Raw genomic sequence first — 27,291 nt, 5'->3', positions numbered from 1 at the left:
AACACAAATGAAGCTATTTTTCAATGAAATCTGAGCCAGTTCTGTACTTTCCATTGACAGCTACGCAACTACCACTTTGACGCTTCAAGAACTTACGCAGCACGTTTGAGCTTCTGCAAGAACCAAAAAATTGTGACAACCTTATTTTTATAAGGTAAAATTTAAATATTATGACTGTTTGAATTTATTCAAATTAACCATTGGTTATCCACAGAATCATATATTTAGATTATGATAACCACAGTACAAAAAATTCAGGTTTCTATGGTATTTGTATAAAAAATAGTAGCCAAAATACATTTAGTATAAATGCAGAAATGCTATAGCTTAATTACAAAAAAATACTGTAATTATATTCCATTACTTATATTAATAATATAATACAATTATATAAGTATATCCCACATTTCTGCCACAATACCATGGTGCAGTTAGTGTTAATAAAAGTTGCTGATAAAATGAGCAACACATTTAATCAGTGATTACTAGAAAAATATACAAAACTGTAGGTAAACCCCATAAAGTTAGACCCTATAAAGAAACCAACATGCTTAATGAAGACCTGGGGCCGTATTCACAAAGCATTTTATCTTACCACTAGGAGTACTCCTAAATCGCACTAAAAAATTTTAGCTAGGAGTTTTCTCTTAGAAGTAATTCACAACGCCTTTCAGACCTACTCTTAGTAAAGAAAAATGACAACTCCTAAACTAAGAGTGAGTCTTCGTTGCTATGGATGACGTCATTACTCATGCATGAGCTTGACTGAAGTGACCACCTTGATTGGCTTATGATTGTAACGCGGGAATGATTCCAAACACCTCCCCTACGATGATGATTGACAGGTGACAGGTCTGAGAATGCGTGCGCTACACAAGTAGTGCGAAGGACGGAAGATGATGAATAACTGAATAAATAGCCTAAATGAATAAAGAGTAAGGCAAAACAAATAGCCTAGTAGCCTAATGAAACATATGGATTGATGCAATATCTTTGCAACATTATTGAATTAATCTGTCACTATATGCCTCTGACTACGTTTGCAAAGAGAAGAACATTTTAATTTGATTCACAATGAAACGTTACAAATAGTTTACATGCAATGAGTAGCCTAGTTTTGGTTGTTGTTGGTGGCGTTATTGCATCCCTAGTTATGCCTACAATGCAAAATTGTTCCCTCGCGATTGTAAGCTCCTGTAGCCGCCGCATACGCATTTCAAAACATCGCAACGTGAAATGCCACAAAAAGCGGTTTGTGAATAGGTCTTAGTGAGTTAGGAGTCCTCTCGACTTCTTTTAAGCTGTCCCAGGCTTAGGTGCTACTTTTAGGGCTAAAATGCTTCGTGAATTACTCTTAGTCAAAAAAATTAGGAGTCCTAAAGTTACGAGTGACACGCCCATTATTTTTTGGAGTTGCTCCTAAATTCGCCAGTTAGGAGCTACTTTTAGCCTTAAAATTCTTTGTGAATACGGCCCCAGGAGTCAAATCAGTTGACAGAGAGGTTACTGAAGACATGTTCTCCACATTTCCAAATGCTGTATAAAATGTGTTTGAGGATCCAGCCTCAAACTTAGGAGCCTGAAACACAGTTACTTATAATCAGATGAATAATCTGTTGACGTAATTTCTACAGGTTCTAACAGTATAACAGTGCAGATAATTATAGCAATGCCCAAACATGGTATTGTATCTAACCCAAATTTGTCCTTAAAAAGGTTTAATCAGACATATATGGAGGACAGAGGGTAAAACACCACCAGGACTTTATAGAAAAATATGACTGTCAATTTTATCCAGAATAATATACTACATTATAAAAATAGACATATATGTTCAACAAATATCAACTTTATACGCCCTCGCTAACAAAAAAGGCGATAAACCAGTGAAACTCCAATATTGCACTGTACTCCAGTGATAGCAACCAACCCCAAATAAAACATTTCCCCAATGCAAGTGCTCTTCTAAATATCATAACATTTTCAAAGGCAATTATCATAGAGAAAATCTCATACCATTGCAAAAAACCCGTCACTCTTGAGTCATCACGTCTCACCAACACAGATTTATACAATAGATTGTTTGATGCATTGTGTCACATTTGGTGAGGATGCAGCGCCGCACTTCAAAGTGCTGGATCTGAAGATGAACTGCTTACTTTGATTTTAGACATTTGTTTTTTGTATGATTGCGTAAAGAAGATGAAGAAGCGAAACTTTTCCCACACGGAGGGCAGTGATACGGCTTTCTGGTGTGGGTTTTCATGTGACCCTTAAGGTGTCCTTTTCGTGCAAAACTCTTCCCACACTGATCACATGTGAAAGGTTTCTCTCCAGTGTGGACCCTCTCATGTGTTTTCAGATGTTCTGACTGACGGAATCTTTTGTCGCAGTGTGAACACTTGTAAGGTTTTTCTCCAGTGTGGATCCTCTGGTGTCGTTTCAGTTGAGCATCATCAAAAAAAGTGTTCCCACAATCAAAGCACATATAATTCTTCACACCACTGTGTCTTTTCTGATGTATTTTTAAAACAGCCAGCTCACTAAAACTCTTTCCACACAAAGAACACACATGATTCTTCTCTTTTGTGTGAACTTTCATGTGGTTCTTCAGGGCATCTCCCCTAAAAAATGTTTTACCACACTGATCACAGATAAACGGTCTTTTTCCAGAATGATAACGCAGATGTAATTTAAAAGAGTCTGACTTTCTGAAACTCTTCCCACACTGATCACATGTGTATGGCTTCTCTCCAGTGTGGATTTTCATGTGTTCCTTAAGGCCTGCTTTTTGTGTGAAACTCTTCCCACACTGATCACATGTGTGTGGTTTCTCTCCAGTGTGGATTTTCATGTGAAGCGTAAGACTTTGTTTGGATGGGAAACTCATTCCACACTGAGGGCAGGTTAAAGTTTGTTTGGCTCTTCTTTTCAATAAATTACTTTCACCCAGTGAGCAACTCGAAGATTTTTCTCCAGTTTTGACATGATGATGTTTTTCCTCCGCTTCACTCAGTTCTTCACTCTCCTCGTTGTCTTCCATCAGGTCTAAAATGAAAGTAAAAAAGGTTTAATTTCCAGTAAATCATTAAAAAAAAAGATCAACGAGAGAAATGTGAAGGGAAAGGACATCCAGTAAAAGTGAACCCTGATGTAATAGTAGAAAGAAGAGAACTGCTATACAACGATTATCTTGATGCATTTATCTTTTTTCCCATTATTTAAGCATTTTTCTTTAAATCCTTGTCCTATGTAGGGTCACAGGGATCGCGGGGGTTGACAGTTTTATATGGTTGTATTTTAGGGGCTCTGTAATGCATCCCTTTTCACTTACAGTTATCAAACTACATCATACAGTTATAGATCTCGTCAGACCGAACAACTTTCGTGCTCTAATTCATATGCCAGCCCAAAAGGAAGTTGGCTATTATGGGTTGTTTGAAAAACTATTTGATGTACTCCTCCTAGGGGATTTATCCGATTGCCACCAAACTCAGTCAGCATGAAGAAAAGACTTTGAGCATGCTAAATTGTGAGGGGATTTTTGATCTCTCAAACGGTTTGGCCGTGGTCTCTCAAACTTATGGTGAAAAAAGTGAAACTGGAAGTGTGTTATAACTTCTGAATACATTGAATGATTTTGAATGACAAAATACAGGCAAGAACCAGTTTATTTGTAGTGCACTGACAACATAGTTTTACATTTACATGAATGCATTTGGCAGACGCTTTTATCCAAAGTGACTTACACTGCATTTCAAGGAACACATTTACATTCTTATCAGTTCTTGTTGTCCCTGGGAATCGAACCCATGACTTTGGCGTTACAAGCACCAATGGCTCTACTGTTTTAGCTAAAGGAAGTTTTATATAATTAGCTTAACAATAGGTTAATAAAAAAAAAAAAATTTAAACTTAAGATGACTACTTATGGAATTACAAAATTTTGAGCTGCAAATAACTTCTCACTTATTTCAAAGTGACCTGTAACAACCTATGACATCATATTCATCTAAATTTAAATGATCTGTGGCGGCTGTTGTTTATAGTCATAGTGGGACCAGCTACTGCAGTAAATGTGGCATATTCAAAGGATTTTGACATAGTTATTTTACATGTACCTGCTTTAAATGCACATTGCCCGCCATGCACAGGTTTCCCTTAAGCCACCGTGGTGGCGGCGGCTGGGCTTGGGCCTGTCATCACTGCTTGCAGCTATATTTATGCATTGAAAGTGTTAGAGCTACTGTAGGCCAATCTAGGACACTGCAAGTACACTAGTTACAATGTTTCACAAAAACAAGTTTTTTGTTTGCTTAAAACAAGCATATTTTGTTGAATGTAGACATTGTAAGTCCACTATTTACTCAAAGATTCATGCATGTACTAATCTTTATCAGTCTCTTTTATTGCAAATTGCTAAAAGCACAAATATTTTTTTTGTTTTTTTTTTATAATAAACTGACTGGCAGGATGCCAACATTAAAAACAAATCAGCAGAGTAATGAAACAATTAGGGCTGGAATGACGCGTCGGCGTAATCGATCACGTAAATTAGTAAATTTTCGTGAAATGTGTCCATTCGTCATGCTATTTATGTTCCCCAATGATGGCAGCTCTTGGACATGCTGAAAATCAGCCGTTATTACAAGTAGGGTTGCAAAATTATGGGAATTTTCAAAGATGGAAACTTTCCATGGGAATTAATGGGAATGTAAGGGAATTAACAGGAATTTATGGGAATAAACGGGAATAAACTGGGAATTTTCAAAGTTGAGGGTTGGCTCTTCATACCACGCAAGCGGTTGCCGTGGTAATGAATATTTCCAAAATTCCCCAGCTTAACTTCCCATGGAAATTTACCGGAAACTTTCCGGAAATTTACCGGAAACTTTCCGGAAATTTACCGGAAACTTTCCGGAAATTTACCGGAAATTTTCCGCCCCTTTGCAACCCTAATTACAAGTATGGAAAAATAAGTATTACAAGTATTACAACATAATAAGTATTTTCAAACAGAGATAGAGTAAAATGGTGCTCTGCACGTTCTGTAAAACTGAAATGGCAGACCACAGCAGCACAAGCATATGAAAAGAAAAAAAATCCTGAGTCTCTTACCTCAAAGCTAGGAGATGGCAGCGTACGTATTTGGACTATTACAGTGAAATTTTACACATCACCAGTTGCATGAGCTGCCATGGCTGCGAACTCAGGGCCCAAACGTACTCTCAGCAACCAGTTGCAAAGCATTTAACACTAATTTAAAATATCTAATGGAGGAACTCGTTACTTGATTGAACTCATTTATTTATTATTTAACAACACCCTGTCGATAGTGGTAAAACATCATGGTTATATGGAAATTGCCATGTTTGACACTGCTGCTATGCTACTTTAATCTCCTGAATAAACAAAACATTTCACGATTCACACTTGTAAGCAGTTGCTGCTGTAAATCCCCCAAAATAATCAATAGATTTATAGATTGAAAAAATAATCATTTGTTCCAGCCCTAGAAACAATTAGGTGGGAGTATTGGAGAGATTCCAAGAAGAAAAGGAGAAAAAACGTGATGATGAGATCATTGTTTAAAACTGTATGAAAATGTGAGTTGCAAATGGGATTGTGAGTTGCATTGCTTTGTTGTCTCAAAGCTTTTTTTTTTTTTTTTTAAATGGAGAAGACTTTCTACGACATTCTGATAACATGCCATGCGAAATGAACACTAAAGCAATTTTGTATTTTCGGTTTTGTTTGTTATTTTCATGAAAATGTTTAATTATTCCAGTGAATATGGGTGGGCAATATACCAGTAGACAGATCAACCAGTTGCAGTGTTGGATCATCACAAAGTTCTTTTATTCATGCATTTTAAGCCTTGCCAGTTTAAACTTTTTCAGGGCTACTGATAAGAGTCTCACATGGAGAGACTGGAATTTATTTGTGTGCCTGAGGTGCAGGGCAGTATTTGACTATTTAAGCGCAATAAGATGTAAAATAACTCAATATATTATTTGCTACTTTAACTATGTTATTTCACAGCTCTTATGACTTTTCTAACAACAACCCAAACATATATTCACCATTACCACTGATTAACGGATAAACTGTTTATAACCTTAATGACCTTCAGCATCATTAATGAGGAATCAAGAATAAACACCAACCTCTTTGTTCTTCAGTATCTTCATGTTTTATTCTGCAGGATTCTGGATCATTCATGTTCTCACTGTTCAACTCTGTCTTCATCACTCTTAGGCTGATGAAAATATTACAGCATTTATTGGTAATGTCCTGTAGGAGCAGCTTCACTGACGGTGAATTGATGTGTGACAGAAGCAGATCTGCAAAAATCAAAAATAAATTATTGAATTGATGTGAAAATGAGGAATCAGTCAGTCACAGACTATAACAAAATAAATGCTCTTAAGAGATGTGTATCTAGTAGATATCAAAAGTGGTGATGGTAGTTTGCCTCTCTCTTTTGACACCGATGAAATGAGCTTAAAATGGCACATGCTATGAAGACATCAGGATAATGAATGAGGTGAAAACAGAAACTATTGATGTGTTTGTGGTAGAAATATTATTTGAGTCAGGATGTATGCTGCTAAAAGAGTATAAAACTGCTTTATAGTATTTTTGCTCACAATCTAATAAAATTTCTCAATTTTCTCAAGTTAATTTCTCAATAATACTCACAATAAACCATCACTAATACATCCAAAACAAATACAAATGACATTCATCTTCAGAGTTTTTTACACTTCCTTTCTGTAAGAGAAATTAACCGCTACAGTTAACGTTACAGTTAACGTTATAACTTCCGTACAGCAGCATTATAGGTCAATATGAATCTATAGTTTGATTTTCAAATAAAGTACATTCATAGCAATGAAGGAATTAGATCGTTATGCAGAAAAGGTCACACATCTTTAAAATGAAGAGCGCGACAGAGCTAACTTATATTTCAATAGTTCCTTTATCAAACTTACTTCACATTTATATACAGATTCACGTTTACCTTTGATGACAGGTTTAAGGGTCCCGCGCGGCTACTCACAGGCTCAATATAAAGTATTTGTCAGTAACTCTTCGACTATATTTTTTAATTATAACAACATACAGTAACTAAAGCGTACAGAGCACTGCAGCTTCGTCCTCGTCTACTTCTTCTTTTTCTTTTTCTGGTGTTTCATGGCGGTTGGCACACCAACTTAAATGGTGCATTCCCGCCACCTAATGGATTGGAGTGTGGAGCACATAATGGTTGTAAATGGTAAATGGTTGTAAAGTTGGGAAACAACAGGGGAGATATACCCGTCCTGTAGATATATATATATATATATATATATATATATATATATATATATATATATATAGATATAGATATATATATAGATATATATATAGATATAGATATATATATAGATATATATATATATAGATATATATATAGATATATAGATATATAGATATATAACTGTAAATTCTAAATTCTATTGATATGGTTTCTTTTAAGCAATTCAGTATTTAATGGTAAATTATTTGGCCCATTTTCTAACTGGGAGTTATTTATTATAGATCTTAAAGTGGAAATCAGTTTACTAAATAATGTAAACTTGACTGACCGCTTCATTTCCACTTTAAAGCTTGAGTTAGACAAAATCTTGCATCAAATATGCATCACATTTTATGTTCTACTGTTTCTTGACCACATTTGACACATTTACCTATTACATTATGTCTCATGTTACAAACCTTTCCAGCTTTTTTCTAATGGTGGAAAATCCCATTCTGTTCACTTTTTAAAAAACTGTAGCCTATGTAATCGGTAGTGTTTGTTTACATCTGTACCTTTCCCATGTGATTAAATGTACAGCTTTTAGGTTATTTCCATACCACTGTTAGCCTGACCTGTGGATACTTTTTTCCTGGTGAAATAGGATGAGGTTGTGGTTTTGGCTACATGTCTCATTTACACACATTTTGGATGGTGACTGGAAATACGTTTATAATAAACAATAACAAATATACTATGGAAGGCATTTTCTGCCACATTGAAATAAAAAAATGAAATGATTAAAATGAAAAATCGCGGGCATCTTCAGTTGCCAGAGAAACTGTTCAGAGTAAGTATCCGGTAGGCCATGTTAGTTATGATGTTAGACTAGACCATAATCGATGAGGTTCATTCATGTGTTTTGGAAATTCAACTATTTGGGTGTACAAAAGTCTTAGTAACACAATTTCTACAACAATTATAACCAGACATTAATACCCCGCTAGCCTTAACCGAGGACCCTGAGGAAAACAACGCCCTTCAGCCGTTTCATATAGAATTGTTCTATAGTATTTACAGTATTTAATGAAATTACATCAAGTCAATGTAATTAAATAACATACAAATGAACAGTAATCCCTTTACCTTTTCAAGTGAAAATTAATTGAATTTTTTAGTCATTTTAATCACACCCAGCACTGGTTGACAACAATGAAATGAACTTAAGTGGCAATTTACAGGTCATCTAAACACATCAGTATAATGATGAATGAGGTGGGGGGGGACTATTGGCATGAAGAATTGGCATAGAGACTTTCCAGCAGCAATAGTGAGACTCATGAAACCAACTTTACAGGATCAACAGCAGAGATCTGACCTAGTGTTTGAGGTAGAAAGAGATTATTTGAGTCAGGGTGCAGCTAAAAGAGTATAAAACTGCCCTGTATTAGTATTATTACTCACAATATGCTAAGAATAAAATTTTCACAGCTCTCAGTCAGAAGAGTTTGGCGAGACACCAGCTTTTTAGGGTCATACCATTTAGGCACCCCCTCCTGTGCTGGAGAGTAAAGTGATTTCAGTATAGGTGTACATCAGGGTTTCTCAAACTCTGTCCTGGAGGGCCACTGTCCTGCACAGTTTAGCTCCAACCTTGATAAAACACACCTGAGCAAGCTAATCAATGTCTTCAGGATCACTAGAAACTCACTGGAAATAGCAAACGTATGGAAATTTTGGTGGTTTCTCACAAATGTGTTGCTCAAATACACACAAGAGAAATACATAAACTACTGCTGCGTTTGGAACCTTAATAACATAATTTCACATGTACTGCATCGTGTCACACATTAAGCGTGTGCCTGCACAGAACTCAAAAAGAAAATTGAACGGTTAATGCGGTTAACTATTTGACTAAAACATAAAAATAACAAGCAACGCGCATTGCCAGCCTGTTCACACTCATTACAATGATGCTTTTAACCAAAGCCGACGAGCTTCTTGCAGCGTGCAGATCATAGGGTGCCACACATCCACATGACCATGATTTGGGATGATTATTAATGTACTTTGTAGGGGAATTACAGTTAAACCACATAAAGAGACCAAACTGCTCAATGAAGACCAGGAGTCAAAGCTGAAGTTGACAGAGAGTTTACTGAAGACAAAGTTCTCCACACTTCCAAAGGCCGTAGAAAATGAGTAAGAGGATCCAGCCTCGAACTGACTAAAGACACAGAAACACTAGTACATATAATCAAATGGGTAATCAGTTGACATCATACATACTGAATATTCTAGCATATAACTCAATATTTCAACTAACTGGAAAAGGTGAATAATTGATCAAAGCCTGATTAATCTGTGAAAATCAAGTCGATTGTATTTTAAGACAGGCATTTTTTTTTATGAAAGATTAGAGAAGTTAATTGAGTGAAACTCTTTCCACATGAATGGCAGTGATACGGCTTCTCTCCAGTGTGGATCCTCACATGTATTTTCAGATATACTGACCGTTTGAATCTCTTATCACAGAGAGAACACTTATAAGGTTGTTCTCTAGTGTGAACTGTCTGATGCACTTTCAGTTCTCCATCTGTAAAAAAAGTCTTGCCACACTCCGGGCAAACATGATCCTTCACACCACTGTGTCTTTTCTGGTGTAATTTCAAACCATTCATCTCACCAAAACTCTTTCCACACAAAGAACACACATGAGGCTTCTCATTTGAATGAACTTTCAGGTGGTTCTTCAGGGAATTAGTCCTAAAGAAATGTTTACCACACTGGTCACAGTTAAACAGTCTTTCTCCAGAATGAGTACGCAGATGTAATTTAAAAACACTTGATTTTTTGAAACTCTTCCCACATTGATCACATGTGTGTGGCTTTGCTGCACTGTGGATTGTCATGTGTACGTTAAGGTTTCCTTTATGTGTGAAACTCCTCCCACATTGATCACATGTGTACGGCTTTGCTCCAGTGTGGATTTTCATGTGTACGTTAAGGTTTCCTTTTTGTGCAAAACTCTTCCCGCACTGATTACATGTGTAAGGCTTCTCCCCAGTGTGGATTTGCATGTGTTCTTTAAGGGTTCCTTTTAGTCTGAAGCTCCTCCCACACTGATCACATGCATGTGGCTTCTCTCCAGTGTGAATCCTCTCATGTATTTTCAGATACATTGACCGTTTGAATCTCTTGTCACAGTATGAACACTTGTAAGGTGTTTCTGTAGTGTGAACTGCCTGGTGCACTTTCAGTGTACCATCTGTAAAAAAACGCTTCCCACACACAGAACAAATATGATCCTTCACACCACTGTGTCTTTTCTGGTGTAATTTTAATGCGCCCATCTGCCTAAAACTCTTTCCACACAGGTAACAGACGTAAGGCTTCTCCTTTGTATGAACTTTCAGGTGGTCCTTCAGGAAATCTGCCCTAAAAAATGTTTTACCGCATTGGTCACAGTTATATAGTCTTTCTCTAGAATGAGAAAGCATATGTACTTTAAAAACACTTGATTTTATGAAACTCTTCCCACATTGATCACATGTGTACGGCTTCTCGCCAGTGTGGATCCTCATGTGTTCACTAAGGGCTACTTTTCGAGTGAAACTTTTCCCACATTGATCACATGTGTGCGGTTTATTTCCAGTGTGGATTTTCATGTGTTCAATAAGGGCTCCTTTTTGTGTGAAACTCTTCCCACACTGATCACATGTGTGCGGCTTCTCTCCAGTATGAATTTTCATGTGTTCGTTGAGGGGTGCTTTTTGTGTAAAACTTTTCCCGCATTGATCACATTTGTATGGCTTTTCTCCGGTGTGAATTTTCATGTGTTCATTAAGGTTTCCTTTTTGTGCGAAACTCTTCCCACACTGATCACATGAATACGGCTTCTCTCCAGTGTGGATCCTCATGTGATCGTTAAGGTTTCCTTGATATGGGAAACTTCTCCCACATTGATCACATGCGTACGGCTTCGCTACAATGTGTATTTTCCTGTGTTCCTCAAGATTTCCTTTTTGTGCAAAACTCTTCCCACACTGATCACATGTATACGTCTTCTCTCCACAGTGGATTTTCATGTGTTCATTAAGGTTTCCTTTTATTGTGAATATCTTATCACACTGATCACATGCATAAGGCTTCCCTCCACGATGAAATTTGATGTGAAGATTAAGATTGTGCTCGCATGAGAAACTCTTTCCACACTGTGGGCAAGTGAAACATATTTTGGCTTTTTTTTTCAATGAGGGACTCAAGGATTTTTCTTCAGTTTTGACATGATGTTTCTCTCCCGCTTCAATCAGTTCTTCAATCTCCTTGTTCTCTTCTATCAGGTCTAAAAATGAAGGTAAAAAAATAAATAAAGTTTCAAAAGTTTGCTTTTCAGTAAAGCATAAAAAGAGAGAAATGTGAAAGGAAAATTACATGTGAACTCTGACATAATAGAAGCAATTATGAACATGTTGATGCATTCATTTGAATTTGGTATGTTTATGAGAACTATTGAGTGTTTGATTACCTACATTTTACACAGGCTAATCACAAACAAACCTTTTCTACGTTTAAGGCATTAAACATACTGTAGGCTACATTCTCATCACTAAGTAGAAAGACGTGTTCCGATAACTTCCACATTCTCTGACGATAAAACGAACAGTCACTCAGGCGCACTTTAATAAAGTAGGTCAGCTACGTTAATATTGAGGAAGGTATGTAGTTGAATAAGGTTAGGATAGCTACGTTAATATTCTTTAGCAATATTAATTAGTTAATAGCAATATTAATAGTTAAAGGTGTATTTCTCTCTATAGACGCGTTCAAATTACATTTGTCTCCTTGCTATTTTTTCCGACACATTTAATCATTATCATTACTTTTCCCGGTGTTTTGCGGCAAAAAAAGGCAAAAAAAAAGCTTTTTTGCGTGAGCTTAAAGTCACCATGAAATCAAATTTTACAATTCGTATTTTTATGTAATATTGTAGTGTTTATTAGGGCTGTCACTTTTTATTCGATATTTGAATATGCATTCGAACATGATGTGAAATATCCGAAATCGAACTATAAATAAACTATCCGGTTTTTAAAGTGCCATGTTTTGCGCATTTTTTACAGTCTACCGTTTGCTTTTTATTTTATTGTTTGCCATCTCATCCAGTAGCGGCCGCTCTAAACGTATTGTAGCGTAGGCCCATGACCAAATCAAGCGAATAATAGCTAATAGCCAGCTTGTTTTAAAAATGGAAGATAACGACAAGAGACCGCACTGTAATTCCTGCCTATTACACACACACACACACACACACACACACAACCCACAGAAAAGACGCGTGTCAGTATCGAGTTCTCTTTCGGGCTTGAACAAACCACAACACACAAATTATGCCAAGTGTCCGTTTTGTCTGGTGTCCTCATAAGAGCAGTCTTAAATTATTTAAATAAAGTCTTAAATGAACGTAGAGATGTGAGAAAATGTGACGCGTGTCAGATCGTGTCTCTGTCCGCAGCGCCTGGTCTTAAAGTGTCATTAATGTTAATCAAAGAACAAAGGTAAGAGAGTACATTACTCACTCAGACCCGGCGCCAGGAAGATTATTATACCAGTAGCCTAATCATGAATGCACTCCGCATCTTTTAACACATCTCTGGCGAATGGCTTTTTCACGCAAAAGAAAAACTCTTCATGAAGCGCAGTGGAATTCAGCGACCATGTGGCGTTTCCTGATGGATCAAGGTTGTTCGTTAACTTCATTTTACGCGTAGATATTCGAATATATTCGGATATTCGATATCCGTTCGAATTAGATTTTTCTCAAAAGTGACAGCCTTAGTGTTTATTACAAATGATTTATCTGTGCACTTCATTAATTTAAAAAAATTCATGTGCCCATATATTCTTTAATCAAATATGTTATCCTTCCCTCCCCCCTCGAAACGACTTCTCTTCTCTTGTCATGTGCTATGAGGGCGTGGCAACTCCCCTCAAACTGTTAGTCTGCTATGAGTAAAACCATGCCCTCTATTATATATTCCGTTTCATTTGGAAATACGTCAAAACACTGGAGAAAAGTTGTTTGTAACTTCCGGTTCATGGCGACTTTAAGGCTGAAATTGGCTATATATTATGGCTTTATTAAAGGCTCATTATGGTTTAGTACTCTCACCAGTATATTTAAGTAATTAAATTAAAACAATCGTGATTAGTCGTCGTTTGGACGACTACTAGTCAAATAGATAAATCTTTAGTCAGGGGCAACCGTATAAATAAGTATATAGTCTGTTTGCGCTGTGTGTTTCAAAATGAAGTGCGCACTTTGTTCAGGCAATCAGCTTGTGATCGGTATTTTCCACAGCTCAGAGCGGATTAGTTCACAATGAATGAATGCAGTGAACTCCATCTCTGAATGTACTGTGAGTTTAGCATTAGCATGCAACATTGTTGGCACCTGTGATGGATTTTTAATGAATAAGATAGTAAACTGTATATCAAACTAATCATAATCCTAACAACTAACCTTACTTCTCCTTTAGGCCTAACATTATAACACTTGAACAAAATGTACTCTGAAGATTGTGTCGAAACCAGTGTAAAATTCTGAGATGCTGACCAGACAATATCAAAAATATACTGTCGAGAATAGTCTCACATGACATATTGAGTAATCAACTGAACTTCTAACCTTTTCCATTTTTTTACTGATTTGAGATCTAAGTTTGCTTCTACCTAGTAACAGAAGGGTTTGCATATGAAGAACCAATCAAATTGTAGGGAAATTATGTAATGTATAATGTCATTTTTGCCATGCTCCTATTCTATAAAAACTGTTGTATTCTTTCTGCTGGTGAGATTATCTCTGAAATTTGTCTGAGATCCTTCGGCTGTGATTAAAGCATATTCGAAGGCATTGTCTGGAGTCTGTCTAGTTAATGCTGCAGAGCATGTTAATTGGTGAAGATTACTAGACACTTTGATAGTGTTATAGGGAAAGGGACGAGAAGTCGTCCATCTCAAAGCCAGTTGTCGACTGTATAGTGCTAAAGTATAAAGATTATTATTTCCCAGAATAGGTAAAATTATTTACTTATGAAATATTCATTTTCATTTATTTTACAACATATGGCTATTACTGTCATAGGAATAATAATAATAATAATAATAATAATAATTTAACCTTTATATATATATATATATATCGTTATATCAAATGACAGCATTGCCTCACTTTTTTTAACATTATTTATTGTAAATTTGTTTTCAATGAGTCAAAACAACAGTTGAAGACATTACCTGCTCATATTAGTCTTTTCATTTTTTTTACATTATGTCTTGTCTTTTTGGAGGGGCATGAAGTTTTGATATCGTTAGTGGCAAAAATCAATGCCTGGCTTTAACCACAGGTGACAGTACACCTCAAACCATCATATGTTTTCACACTTATAGCTTAGCATCAACTTGTGTGGTGGATTTTTAATAGATAAAATAGTAAACTGTATATTAAACTAACCATGTTTCTAACATCTAACCTTATTTCTCTTTTAGGCCTAACATGATAACACTTTGAAACAGAATGTACTAAAACGTTCTGTCCTGTGTTTGTGAATGTTGTATGTTGTGTTGCCATACCCCATTTACTTTGGTTGTGTAAGAATTGAGAAATTAGAAAATGCCGAACAGTCTGGTTGAAGACAGGACCTTGCTGGAAATTACCATTTGAACTCACCATTTGAGACAAAAGTCTCACGTCCGAGTCATCCTAATCTACATTTCATTCCCTCATCCCTCACCCCCTCTCTGACTGAATGATTATCATTGAGTATTATACATATTTAATATCATTTGAAATGTCTCAGTGCGACTGGTACAAATGTCTCATTTCCAAATAAGTAAAACAAAAGGTAATAAGATTTTTAAGAGTTTAGAGATAACTGGCACACAAAGGAAGGTGGTCTCCTGGCAAATGGTCCCATACCCCCAAAAGGTGTAATCTCTGAATGCAAATTTCCATTGTTAGCACATGTTTCCATGTGAAAGAAGTTTCTGTCTATATAGGGATCTCCCAGTCACGTGACCCCTAGCCGTGTGTCAGCCATTTTGACGGTATACATCCGTCAGCTACTCACATTGGCTATACTGTCTAATGGCAATAGATCTATTATTAGGGGTGGGTAATATATTAGGGAGTATATTATTATACTAATAATATAATTATTAGTATAATTGTTTTATAATTAGCCTAAATATTGCAATACTTTGCGCTACAGTATTGATATAATTGCGTGCGCAAAATATCTCGATACTGAACAGAATCGAGTTTTCCCCCACCACTATTATTAGCTTCAGCTAACTCTTCACGTCATGTCATCGCACTTATTAGCATCACAAAAATATATATCAAGTATACAAGAGGAAGATAGGAATCATAGATCCATATGAAGCACCGCAAGTTCTTTTTACAGGCATTTAATGTGTAGAAAAACTTCCTGACATTGAGTTCGGTGACATTTACAGCTGACGTTACCTTATTCACTTCCCATCACGCTACACCAGAGCTTCATTAAAAGCATACAAAAGCAGGCTATCGGTTGTCATGGACATGTTACAAAAACTGAATAGACGTAAAAAGTCAAGTAACGTTAACCTTGTATAATTTCATCTCAACTTTATTGTATATTTTACATGCACTTTTATTATTTGTTTACATTTTTCTTCTTGTACCTTATATCACAAACAGTTGGAAGCCAAGCACCACCATCAGCGTTTTGCCTGTATATTGCCGCCAACCACTTGTTTCTCCGTTTTGTTTCTTTCGGGATACGGTATAAAGATAGGCCTATTCCTTTTGTATGATCACGTATCTGATCGCATCCAACTGCACAGCATCGCTCGGGCATGATAGAATATCGCGACGAGCTGCAGTATCAATGTAGTTTATACCAGAGCCCGTCTCTGTTTATACTGTCTATGAGTATCACCGGCGGTTTAGCATTTTCTATTCCGTCAAAATGGCTGCTCCAAATGGCGTGACGTCACGCGGGATGTCCCTATAGGGAAATGCAACGAGAAGATCGGGGCCTTTCTGTATTTCAGATTAGCCCGTGAGGCTGAGAGTAAGACTCTCAGCTTCATGTATAATGTTGGGTTCGCATCTCTTCTCTTTATTCCCGATCATTTGATGTTTTGTATCAATTATCTTTGAATTGATTATGAAATTGGCATGATACATTTACCTGACATAATAAATGGTTACATATGATTATTCTAACTGACTTTGACATTATTTTCATTAAAGAGTTAAAAAGAATAGTCAAACATTCGCTCACATTTAAGGATGCACAGATATCATTAAAACCTTTTCATTTATGGAGTCAGATGAAATAACGAGAGAATACATATTTAAATGTATTGCATTTAATAAAAAAATACTTTGCCTCGAGAAAAGACAGTAATGCATAAAGACCTTCCACGCTGGTCGGATGCCGGACTTTGGGCCGATCGAGCGTGAGCTTTACAGGTGTGAGTGTAAAAATTACAAATATGGGAATTGAAACCAGATGACTAAATTTGAACCTTGTGATTAACAATGAAGGGTAACAGAAGGGTTTGTCTATGAAAACCAATCAAATTGAGGGGAAATTATGTAATGCAGCATGACATTTTTGCCATACCTCCTTATTCTATAAAAACTGTTGTATTCTTTTAGCTGGAGGGATTCTCAATGGAATTTGTCTGAGATCCTCCGGCCTTGCTTCTTCTTGGGGGAGATTCTCTGAGAACTGCTCGAGAGATCCTCCGCCCGTGATTAAAGCATTTAAAGGACATTTGCTGAGGTCTGTTTGTCGATTATTCCTGCACAGGAAGTAAGCTAGTTAGGGGAACAGGTATTAGCACCCAGCCACCGTCTATGTGTAGACGCGCTAGAGTATAGGATTAGACTCAGCCGACATTGATATGTAGATGCGCTAGAGTATAGGTTTAGACTCAGCTGACGTCGATGTGTAGACGCGCTAGAGTAAAGGATTAGCACCCAGCCGACGTCAATGTGTAGACACGCTAGAGTATAGGATTAGACTCAGCCAATGTCGATGTGTAGACGTGCTAGAGTATAGGATTAGACTCAGCCGCCGTCAATGTGTAGACACGCTAGAGTATAGGATTAGACTCAGCCGCCGTCGATGTGTAGACGCGCTAGAGTATAGGATTAGACTCAGCCACCGTCGATGTGTAGACGCGCTAGAGTAAAGGATTAGCACCCAGCCGACGTCAATGTGTAGACACGCTAGAGTATAGGATTAGACTCAGCCAATGTCGATGTGTAGACGTGCTAGAGCAGCGGTTTTCAATAGGTGAGGCGCGCCTCCCATGGGGGGCGCCAAAGAGCCACAGGGGAGGCGCGACACGCAAAGAAAAAATAACTGTATGCAGCTCTATTGATATCGGTAATTGTGTGTGCGACGCGAGTATTAGCTTTAAAATGCGTCGTTTCCTTGTCCCAAGTCAGCAGAAGTCAACATTAAGGGAGGATACGGAGCCCGGGAAGTCACCTCTGTGAGTAAAAAAACGATCCGTGGCGACGGTTTTGCAATCCGTCCGCTCAGTTTATAAACAGTACTCACGAATTCTCAAACTGTTCCCTCAGTTTAATAAACCATACCCACGAGTTTCTAATCCGCGCTCTCAGACTTGTTAACCGTGTCTTCAGTTTTTGCAATCTGTAGGCTACCCACAAATTCATAAACCGTGCCCACGCTTTCGCAATCCGTTCCCACGTAGTATTGCGTGACGAGTTCATAATGCGGTGAATTCCCGCTCCCATTTACTTCACAAATTAATCACATTATAGAGAGACGCGCGTCACGATCTGTGCACTGCCGCGTCTCGCGCTCGCCATGTCGCCAGATTCAGTATCAGTGCACCTTATGAACCATGGCGTTAACTTGAACTGCATTTCTGTCAGTGCGTGACTACAGCTCGTTAATAAACAACGTTTTTTTTATTGATCCATTTCATACAATCCATCTTTATTTGGCATGTCCACTTGCGGAAAAACGTTTTTCATGCACGCATTTGTGTGTGTGTTTGTTTGTTTCTTTTGTAAAAGTTTCCCGGATATAACTTTCCTATTTAATGCACAATTTTCCGTACAAATTATATTATCAGCATTACAATGTGAGTAAAAGTAGCTATGTAAAATGTAAAGGATGATGCCATCCTTCTAGAATAATGTGCATTTACGTTTAAATTGTAACATATTTAATAGCATGGAATTACAGTGTAATTAGTGTTAGCCTACTATCTTAGCCTTTTTCAGTGCATTAGGTGAGGTAAACTGATAATATTAGTGATTCTCATTTATCAAAACACTAAAATTGGTACCGTTTTGGAGAGAAACTGGGTATTTTTTAATCTCTCTATTTAACCCATCTCATGGTGTGTGATGCTGAACTTTCATATGAGTTTCTAAAGGTTTTTGAATTCTTTGCACAGTTATGAATATTGATATTTTATGTGCAACAATAGCATGCTCAGGCTCAGTGGCCTTTCGCCTAATTTTTTTTTTTTTTTTTTTTTTTTTTTTAAATACTGTAATATGATTTAAATGGTGATGAGTGTACTGATTTGATGCATTTTAAAAAGATGGATGATAGATATTCTTCAATCTTTCTGACAAAGAACAAAATATAATGTGAATTACAGTATGTGCAATTTTTTTAATTTATGAATTGTAGTGCACATTGTTTATTATAAGGGGGTAGAATCCACAGCTCAGTACTCACTACTCACTACTCATGAGTACTTTTAAATAAGCTTCTTTTTTACTCTTACTCAAGTAGTTTTTTGGACAAGTACTTTTTACTCTACTCACACTACATTTTTTGGAATGTAATGGTACTTTTTCTTGAGTATGTTTTTCAGTACTCTTTCCACCACTGCTGATTTTGTTCGATACGATGTGCATCTCCTTCAAATGTGCGCTTAAAGCCCAGACACACTGTGCCGATTTCAGCCATCAGGTGTCGTCGGCGGTAGCTTTGGCGCCAATTACACATGTTTTGTTGACTTGTGGTTAGACCTACTGATGTTCAGTGATTTTAAAAGTAGCCTCAATTAGGCCTGCATGAAGTTGGAAATTATTTGCTGTTGCAAAGAATCGTTCATGAATGCACTTTTAAGAAAGTTGTGGAAATTAAATAATGTTTACATTTTATCAGTTGTTATTGAAACTCATCATTGCCTGGAACACACAAAAGATGGCATTTACTGCAGAGGTCGTGTGTGGGTTAGGGCAGGCGGACGAGATTTTGGGGAAGGGGGGGCTCGGCTGTCCTTACCTACTCTAAGGGGAGGCTCACATTCACCCAATTTGAAAACCCCTGTGCTAGAGTATAGGATTAGACTCAGCCGCCGTCAATGTGTAGACACGCTAGAGTATAGGATTAGACTCAGCCGCCGTCGATGTGTAGACGCGCTAGAGTATAGGATTAGACTCAGCCACCGTCGATGTGTAGACGCGCTAGAGTATAGGATTAGCACCCAGCCGACGTCGATGTGTAGACGCGCTAGAGTATAGGATTAGACTCAGCCGACGTTGATGTGTAGACACGCTAGAGTATAGGATTAGACTCAGCCGACGTCAATGTGTAGACACGCTAGAGTATAGGATTAGACTCAGCCGATGTCGATGTGTAGACACGCTAGAGTATAGGATTAGACTCAGCCAATGTCGATGTGTAGACGTGCTAGAGTATAGGATTAGACTCAGCCGCCGTCAATGTGTAGACACGCTAGAGTATAGGATTAGACTCAGCCGCCGTCGATGTGTAGACGCGCTAGAGTATAAGATTAGCACCCAGTCGACGTCGATATGTAGATGCGCTAGAGTATAGGATTAGACTCAGCCGACGTTGATGTGTAGACGCACTAGAGTATAAGATTAGCACCCAGTCGACGTCGATGTGTAGATGCGCTAGAGTATAGGATTAGACTCAGCCGCCGTCGATGTGTAGACGCACTAGAGTATATGATTAGACTTAGCCGCCGTTGATGTGTAGAGTATAGGCTAGAGTATAGGATTAGCACCCAGCCGACGTCGACGTGTAGACGCGCTAGAGTATAGGATTAGACTCAGCCGACGTTGATGTGTAGACGCACTAGGGTATAGGATTAGACTCAGCCGCCGTCGATGTGTAGACGCACTAGAGTATATGATTAGACTTAGCCGCCGTTGATGTGTAGAGTATAGGCTAGAGTATAGGATTAGCACCCAGCCTTGCTTTTTGGCATGTTTTAGTTATTGCCATGCCTTTTGGCAGGGCTGGCCCGAGGCATAAGCGAACTAAGCGGCTGCTTATCGAGTTTTTATTTATTTATTTTTTTACATATTAATTAACTTAAACAAGTGACATGAATGAATGAATGAATGAATGAATAATTCAGGACAAGAAAATTCTGATTTCATGATCAATATACCTGCCTACAACTGCTGCTGTGTCTGCCAGTGTTTGAGTAATGTGCATAAACTAGACAACTCGCGAGCATAGACAATTTGTGCACAGTCACAGTAATGTTAAGCCATGTCACAGAAATTTGATTTGCCTTACATGATTGACATTTAAATCAATGATTTATCCTTTAAATTTAATGATATTCGGAACAGAACAAGAATAAAAAAATAACTATAAACAAGCCAAAACAAAATAATTTAAAGCGAAAGTGAAAGTAAGCGGCGTTGGGCTCACGTATCTCTCTCATTATAATCAAAATGTTTCAACATTCGCGATGTATTTGGATGTTAAACTATTCTTTATTATAGGCTTCTTTGTACTTCACTCACGTTCCAATATCGACAGAAAAAATTATCCTTTTCACATGTGCAAAAATGTGCTTGGAAACATCACAGTGGAGCGGTGCTTATGCTGAATGGTACAAATTGTACTACTGATTATTTAAACAGAGCAGTGTAATTTTTATATGTTAGGTTGACTATTTTATTATCATATTTTATTACGGCTATAATGAACAGGCTGAGATGTCGAGATTGCAATGCTGGAATATGTTGTGTGTGTGTGTGTGTGTGTGTGTGTGTGTGGCGCGGGCGCGATCGAACAGTAGAAACATAAAAACATACTCCGTCATGTTCACACAATACATCATTCAAACTGCAAAGTGTTGCAAAACATTGGAGGATATTTTGCAAATAATTTATTTAATATGTTTTGAGACAGTTTGTTTTCAGAAGTTTCATAGAGTTAGTAAAAGAGTTAAGACAAAGTAAAAAAAAAATTATTTAAGTATCTATTTTTTATTAAGTATTTATTTTGTATTAATACATAACCTCATTGTAGTAATTTATAATGTAACACTAAAGCGTGACATTTGTATCAATAATCGTCAAGCACAGGTGACTCCGCGTGGTGGGAGGGGGGCCCCCAAATCAAATTCTGCTTCGGGCCTCCAAAAACTCGGGCCGGCACCGCCTTTTGGGGGGACTAAATTAGCTCCTACTGCAGAGTAGGGTCTAACCCAGCACAATAGGAGCTACCAGAGACGCAAGTGTACACTGATTGGCCGAACACATGCGAAACATCGGCAGCCATTATTTTCAAAAAGCTAACATGCAGTTTACATATACCTACACCACAAAAACTGAAATGGCATTGACCTGTTGTCTTTGTCTACTGCATTGTGTTCTTTACAGCCTAGATGATATGTAGCATTGAAAGTTGTTGTAAGAGATTTAGGGTGTATTCACACCTGCCTCGTTTGGTTCAATTGAATCGAACTCTAGTTCGTTTCCCCCCTTGGTGCGGACCTTTTGGGTAGGTATGAATACAGCAATCGAACTCAGGTGCGGACCAAACAATCGAACCGAGACCCAGCTGAACGAACGGCGGGCACTTTTAGAGGAGGCACACCTTCAAAAAAAGGCGTTATATCGCAGGCGTTAAGAGGTCTGCAGAGAAAACATCTGTCGGTGCATAGGACGGACCTATCCGCGATGTTCTTGGTGCGCTCGATGTTGCACGAAGTGACGCTCTGTTCGCGTCAGTGGAAAAAAGCGCTAATGCACAGTCACAAACTGTTTTGAAATATATCGGCCAAACGGAAATATTTATCGGCCGATGCCGATATCTAAAAAATTTCAAATATCGGCCGATATATCGGCCTCGGCGATATATCGGTCGACCACTAACTACCACTAAAGGTACCATTGCTAGGCCTCTTCAGGGCTATCATCCACTCGCGAGGCAGAGGCGCTGGCGCCCTCCTAGCAACGGCGCTGGTCGCCGAGAAAGATATGATACGCAAATACTGGAGCGGTCTGACGTGACATGCAAGACATGATTTTGATCACTTCATTGAGTTTTTTTTTCTAGAAAGACTCTTTTTAAAAGATTTTCGTTTTGTATAAATTGTATCTTAATTTTGATCAATGTTTTATCAACCAATTGCCTGTATTTAAAAAATAGGAAGAAAATATATAGCAGACAATGTGATAAGGCGACGGCATGATCAATTGCATTGCACGTGAACTGAAGGGCGCCGAAACTCAGCTTGTGCCTCACAGATTTTAGAAATATAGGCTATCTATTATAGAAAGCTTGAAATGTCTACTTTTAAACGAAAATATTCAAAACCAAAAGAAATAGGCTCTCTGATTGTGAAATCCATATGAAATGTGCATTTCTCTCTGGCGTTCATGGCGAATCCGCATCGTCAACTTCATCTTTGTCCACGAATGGCTTAAATGAACAACTACTAGTCGACTAGAATTTTTTTTTTTAAGTCGGAGGCAGCCCTTATTCCACATATTTTCGAACCAGGCTCAGGGCAGGCCATTCTGGGTTGAGCGAGCGACCCTACGGAATGAGTGAGCGGAGCGGAATATTCAGAAATGCGCTCTCCGCTCACATGCTCTGATTGGAACAAACCCGAACCACTGTCTGCTAAATTTGCGCAGAAACATCAAAAAAGACAAAACCAGCTTTTCAATTTTTTAAAATTAAACATTTAGACTATTTTAGAACAAATTATGAGCTTATTGGCGATTTTTTTTTTTAGTTCTTGACAAAATTAGTATATATTAAACGTTGTTTTTTTTTTTTTTTTTTTTGAAGAAAAGTTTTGGGTGGGCCTGTTGAAAAGTGGTTCGGCCTACTAAGGCACCCATAATGCCATGCCTGGTGTGTGTATAAGAAAGAAAGAGAAAATTTCAGTATTTTATTGAGACTTGAGATTAAATAAACTGCCTAAGTATTGTAGATCTTGTAGTATTAATTTTCACATGCAGTTACACATTGTAGGTTAAAAACAAGAAAGTGGCTGGTAAAAACATTGAGTGGCTGGTAGATTTTGAAATCCACCAGCCACAGTGGCCGGTGAACAAAAAAGTTAATTTCCATCCCTGGTGTGCCAGCTAGTGTGCCTCACGAAGCGCATGTAAGGACCCAAGCAATCAATTGTCGGTGCGGGCGGGCTTTTATCTATACCATATAGTTTCTTCATATTGCGTTTGTAGAGAATAACACCAAATCAGTAAAATAACAAATATTACATTACGAAATATCTCCATGCTGAGCCTGTTTGTGCACTTCCTGCTTTTCCCTGCTTGAGAATTCCTGTCCAATGAATGGACGACCTTAGCACACGTGTGGTTTTGTTTACACATTTTGGTTCACTTGCAAAAAGAGCAGTGTGAAAGCGAACCGTACCAAACAAAAAAAATCAACATCCTATTTGGTCCGGACCAAAGCAAGTGAACTATCGGACTTTCCTGGTGTGAATACACTCTTAGTCTCTTAGCCCTCCTTTTAGCTCTTTCAATCATGTAATCTCTGTAATCACAAAAAACCACGTCACACAACAAAAACACAGCTCCGTGATCACGGCATCCTCAATCCTCAAGTTGGTATTGTTGTTGAAATGTTGGTATTAAATGTTTAATTCTGTCATAAATTACTTTCATTTACCACAACTGATGTGTGATCTGTTCATCAAAAAAAAAATGTACTAAACCACTCAATTCATATGGATTAGTTTAACAATCTCTTTATGAACTTTTTGAAGCATCAAAGTGTTGTGTAGCTGTCAATGGAGGGACAGAAAGCTCTCAGATTTCATCAAAAAGATTTTTGTTCCCAAAGAGGAGGGTTTATGGGTTTGGAACGAAATGAGGGTATTTAATGACAGAATTTAAATTTTTGGGTGAATTAACCCTTTAAATGGAGTTGCTGTCAGCCAGCTAATATGTCACTTCAGAGTTCCTACTGGCGATGTGAATCACAGCCCCTATGGTGTGAACGCAACCAGGAAAATGGCCTAAGGGGAAAACCACCCTGGTTGCTGGTTCCTATAACTAATGAAGGGGATGGATTTACAATTAAACCCGGCTTCCAAAAAGAATAAATATGTACTTGTTTTGTATTTAGTTAATTTTCTCATGCAACCAAATTATCGATGCGAAAACTATATATCTTGCAGCCCTACTCACCTGTGACCCTTACTAAATTTGCTTGCATACATGGAACATAGTGAACATAGCCCCTTTTAAAGGTGCTCTAAGCGATGTCACGCGTTTTTTAAGCCAAACTTTTTTTTGTCACATACAGCAAACATCTCCTCACTATCTGCTAGCTGCCTGTCCCCTGAACACACCGTAAAAAAACACGATCTCTGTAGACACCCCAGGCTCCACAAACGGCAACAAAAACAAACTGGGCTAACCCGCACCACGAAACATAACAAACTGTTCCAGCCAATAACTGACAAGAAGGATTTGTGGGGTTAGTGCGCGGATGAGGAGGAGGGAGGGTCTACCTAGCCTCCTTTTTGTTTGACAATATTCTGAACGTCAACATGAAGTGACGTCACCCAACATCACTAAGAGCACCTTTAACTATGATTATTTCATAGCTCTTAAGACTTTTCTAACTGCACTAAATCTAATGAACTACTTGAGGTTTTAGAACCTTATTGAAAAATCAATAAGCACCAACCTATTTGTTTTTCAGTGTCTTCCAGCTTTATTCTGCAGGGTTCTAGATCAGCTCTTTGTTCTTCAGTGTCTTCCAGCTTTATTCTGCAGGGTTCTAGATCAGCTCTTTGTTCTTCACTGTCTTCCTGTTTTATTCTGCAGGGTTCTAGATCAGCTCTTTGTTCTTCAGTGTCTTCCTGCTTTATTCTGCAGGGTTCTGGGTGAGCTCTTCGTTCTTCAGTGTTTTCCTGCTTTATTCTGCAGGGTTCTGGGTGAGCTCTTCGTTCTTCAGTGTTTTCCTGTTTTAATCTGCAGGGCTCTGGATCATTCATGTTTTCAATGTTCATTCGCAAACACTATCTTCTTCACTTGTAGAATAATGTGTATATTCCAGCATTTATTGGTTTAAATGCTGTGGAAGAAGCTTCGTTGAAGGTGAGGAGCAGAACTGTCAAAAACAAACACAAATGAGTTATCAAATGAATATTTTCATTCCTTCTCAAACTTTAAACATGTTGTTTGTCTTTATCTATCCAACTATCAAAATGTTAAGTTATTTAATTTGTTCACGTATTCTACATGTTGGTCAATCAATTTTTTAACATTATTATCTTCTTTTTTTTTTACTTGAAGTGGCAATTGTTTATTGTGATACTCCCACTTATTAAGTCGTATCAGGGAGATATCTTTTCATTAACCACAGTTATAATAACTACCATACAGCAGCATATGTCCATATGAACCTAAATGTAGTTCGATTTACAACACATTTTTACATTTATTTACAGTCATAAAAAATAGCTAATAAACTTGTTGCTGTAAACTGTAAGAGCATGCATAACCAAATAATATTTGAATATTTACAATGTCAAAAAAAATGTCAGCTTATAAATATTTATTTACCTCTTGTGATGGATTTAAAAGGTTCTGTGTGGTGAATATCGTCAGTCTCGATATCGATTCTCCTTAAATCCCAACACAGATCATACTTTAACTTTTTTTTTCTTTTCTTTTCTTTTTGGATCAAGTAACATTAGGCGACCCCTCACTGCCCCAAACATCGAAATAATAGTACAGACTAACATATAAAAACAGACAAATGAATTAATTTAACTTTAGTTCCTCATTTGCTGCTAGGCTAACGTTACATGATGTTTATTTCAGTCAGCCAACGCCAGAAGAAAAAAACGCACAAAATAGCTATCTATCAGATGAAAACAATACAGAAATGAGACTGTAAAATGTTGCTTTGAATACTTTTTTTATATGTATATAATTGTATAAATATACGAAGGACCGTGAACTGCTTACCTCACATCAGTAAAGAATCGGCGCAGTTGATGGCGTTAGCGGTGACGTCATCAATGCGAGGCGAAAATCATGAAAACACGACTAAAGAAGAATAAGGCCGTTTCTTGTCTGTACTTGTGTTCTTGTGAAACGTTATCAGTCGCTGCTCAAGTACTTTTCCAATTTAAAGTTCACATCTATGCTGCGTTCCAGTCCACTTTTAGACACGCACTTGCGAACTTCCCTGAGCACTTCCCCTCGGGGGAATCCCCGCCGCCATTTTGAAGTGCGTTCCACTTCATGACGTGGTCGAGGGAAGGTTATGGACAGACCCCCTCGTTCCCTCGATTTTGACCGAGGATAACAATTATGTTTGTTGGTGTAAAGTCAAGTTGATTCTGTGAAATTAAATGTTTTTCACTTCAAATCAATTGATTTGATTATGCTCAAAAACAAAAATGTAACATAAAAATGTTCTTAATGATAACATAAATTAACTGGTTTGACAAAAAGCTAAAAATATAATTATCATGTTTGAATCAAATTGACTATTAGGCTGGATAATTTTAAGGATGCAGGTAATATTACTGCAGGCATACCTACCACTTTCTGTGTGCAATACTTCAATTATAAAATAACTCATTATAGATGGGATAACATCACAAATAATTATTTTAGGATTATGGTAGATTATGCCCTAATATAATATATACTATATTTTGTCAGCATACAAAAGTTA

General features: G+C 37.6%; 2 protein-coding genes across 5 annotated transcripts in view; both read right to left on the bottom strand.

The window, feature by feature from the left end:
- Nucleotides 1–407: 407 nt before the first annotated feature.
- Nucleotides 408–27,291, bottom strand: part of LOC307169711 (uncharacterized protein) — a 39,589-nt gene continuing 12,705 nt past the window's right edge. Inside the window, exons 1-4 of one of the 3 annotated variants that reach the window (XM_079890485.1) lie at nucleotides 7,025–7,192; nucleotides 6,168–6,344; nucleotides 1,472–3,048; nucleotides 408–562 (exon numbers count right to left, since the gene is read on the bottom strand). In XM_079890485.1, coding sequence (XP_079746611.1) covers nucleotides 2,156–3,048; nucleotides 6,168–6,249 — 975 coding nt within the window. In that variant the 5' untranslated portion in view covers nucleotides 6,250–6,344; nucleotides 7,025–7,192 and the 3' untranslated portion in view covers nucleotides 408–562; nucleotides 1,472–2,155. Of the gene's footprint in view, nucleotides 3,049–6,167; nucleotides 6,345–7,024; nucleotides 7,193–27,291 lie in introns of those variants that run through there. The other 2 variants (XM_079890483.1, XM_079890484.1) reach the window with 2 other exon arrangements.
- Nucleotides 9,421–26,852, bottom strand: LOC307169690 (uncharacterized protein). Of its 2 annotated transcripts, XM_079890441.1 has the most exons (4): nucleotides 26,574–26,842; nucleotides 26,166–26,340; nucleotides 25,285–25,710; nucleotides 9,421–11,627 (listed from the first exon to the last, which is right to left on the bottom strand). In XM_079890441.1, exons 3-4 carry the CDS (start codon nucleotides 25,607–25,609, stop codon nucleotides 9,670–9,672), a joined length of 2,283 nt encoding a protein of 760 aa, XP_079746567.1. In that variant the 5' UTR covers nucleotides 25,610–25,710; nucleotides 26,166–26,340; nucleotides 26,574–26,842; the 3' UTR covers nucleotides 9,421–9,669. The 2 variants fall into 2 exon arrangements, with proteins under 2 accessions (XP_079746567.1, XP_079746566.1); XM_079890440.1 differs by lacking the exon at nucleotides 26,166–26,340 and having other exon boundaries at nucleotides 26,574–26,852.

This window comes from Squalius cephalus (assembly GCF_949319135.1).
Source record: "Squalius cephalus genome assembly, chromosome: 13".
In the NCBI taxonomy this organism is placed as follows: domain Eukaryota; kingdom Metazoa; phylum Chordata; class Actinopteri; order Cypriniformes; family Leuciscidae; genus Squalius; species Squalius cephalus.
Note: the sequence above shows the minus strand (reverse complement) of the source record. Positions and strands in the feature narration are given on the sequence as shown.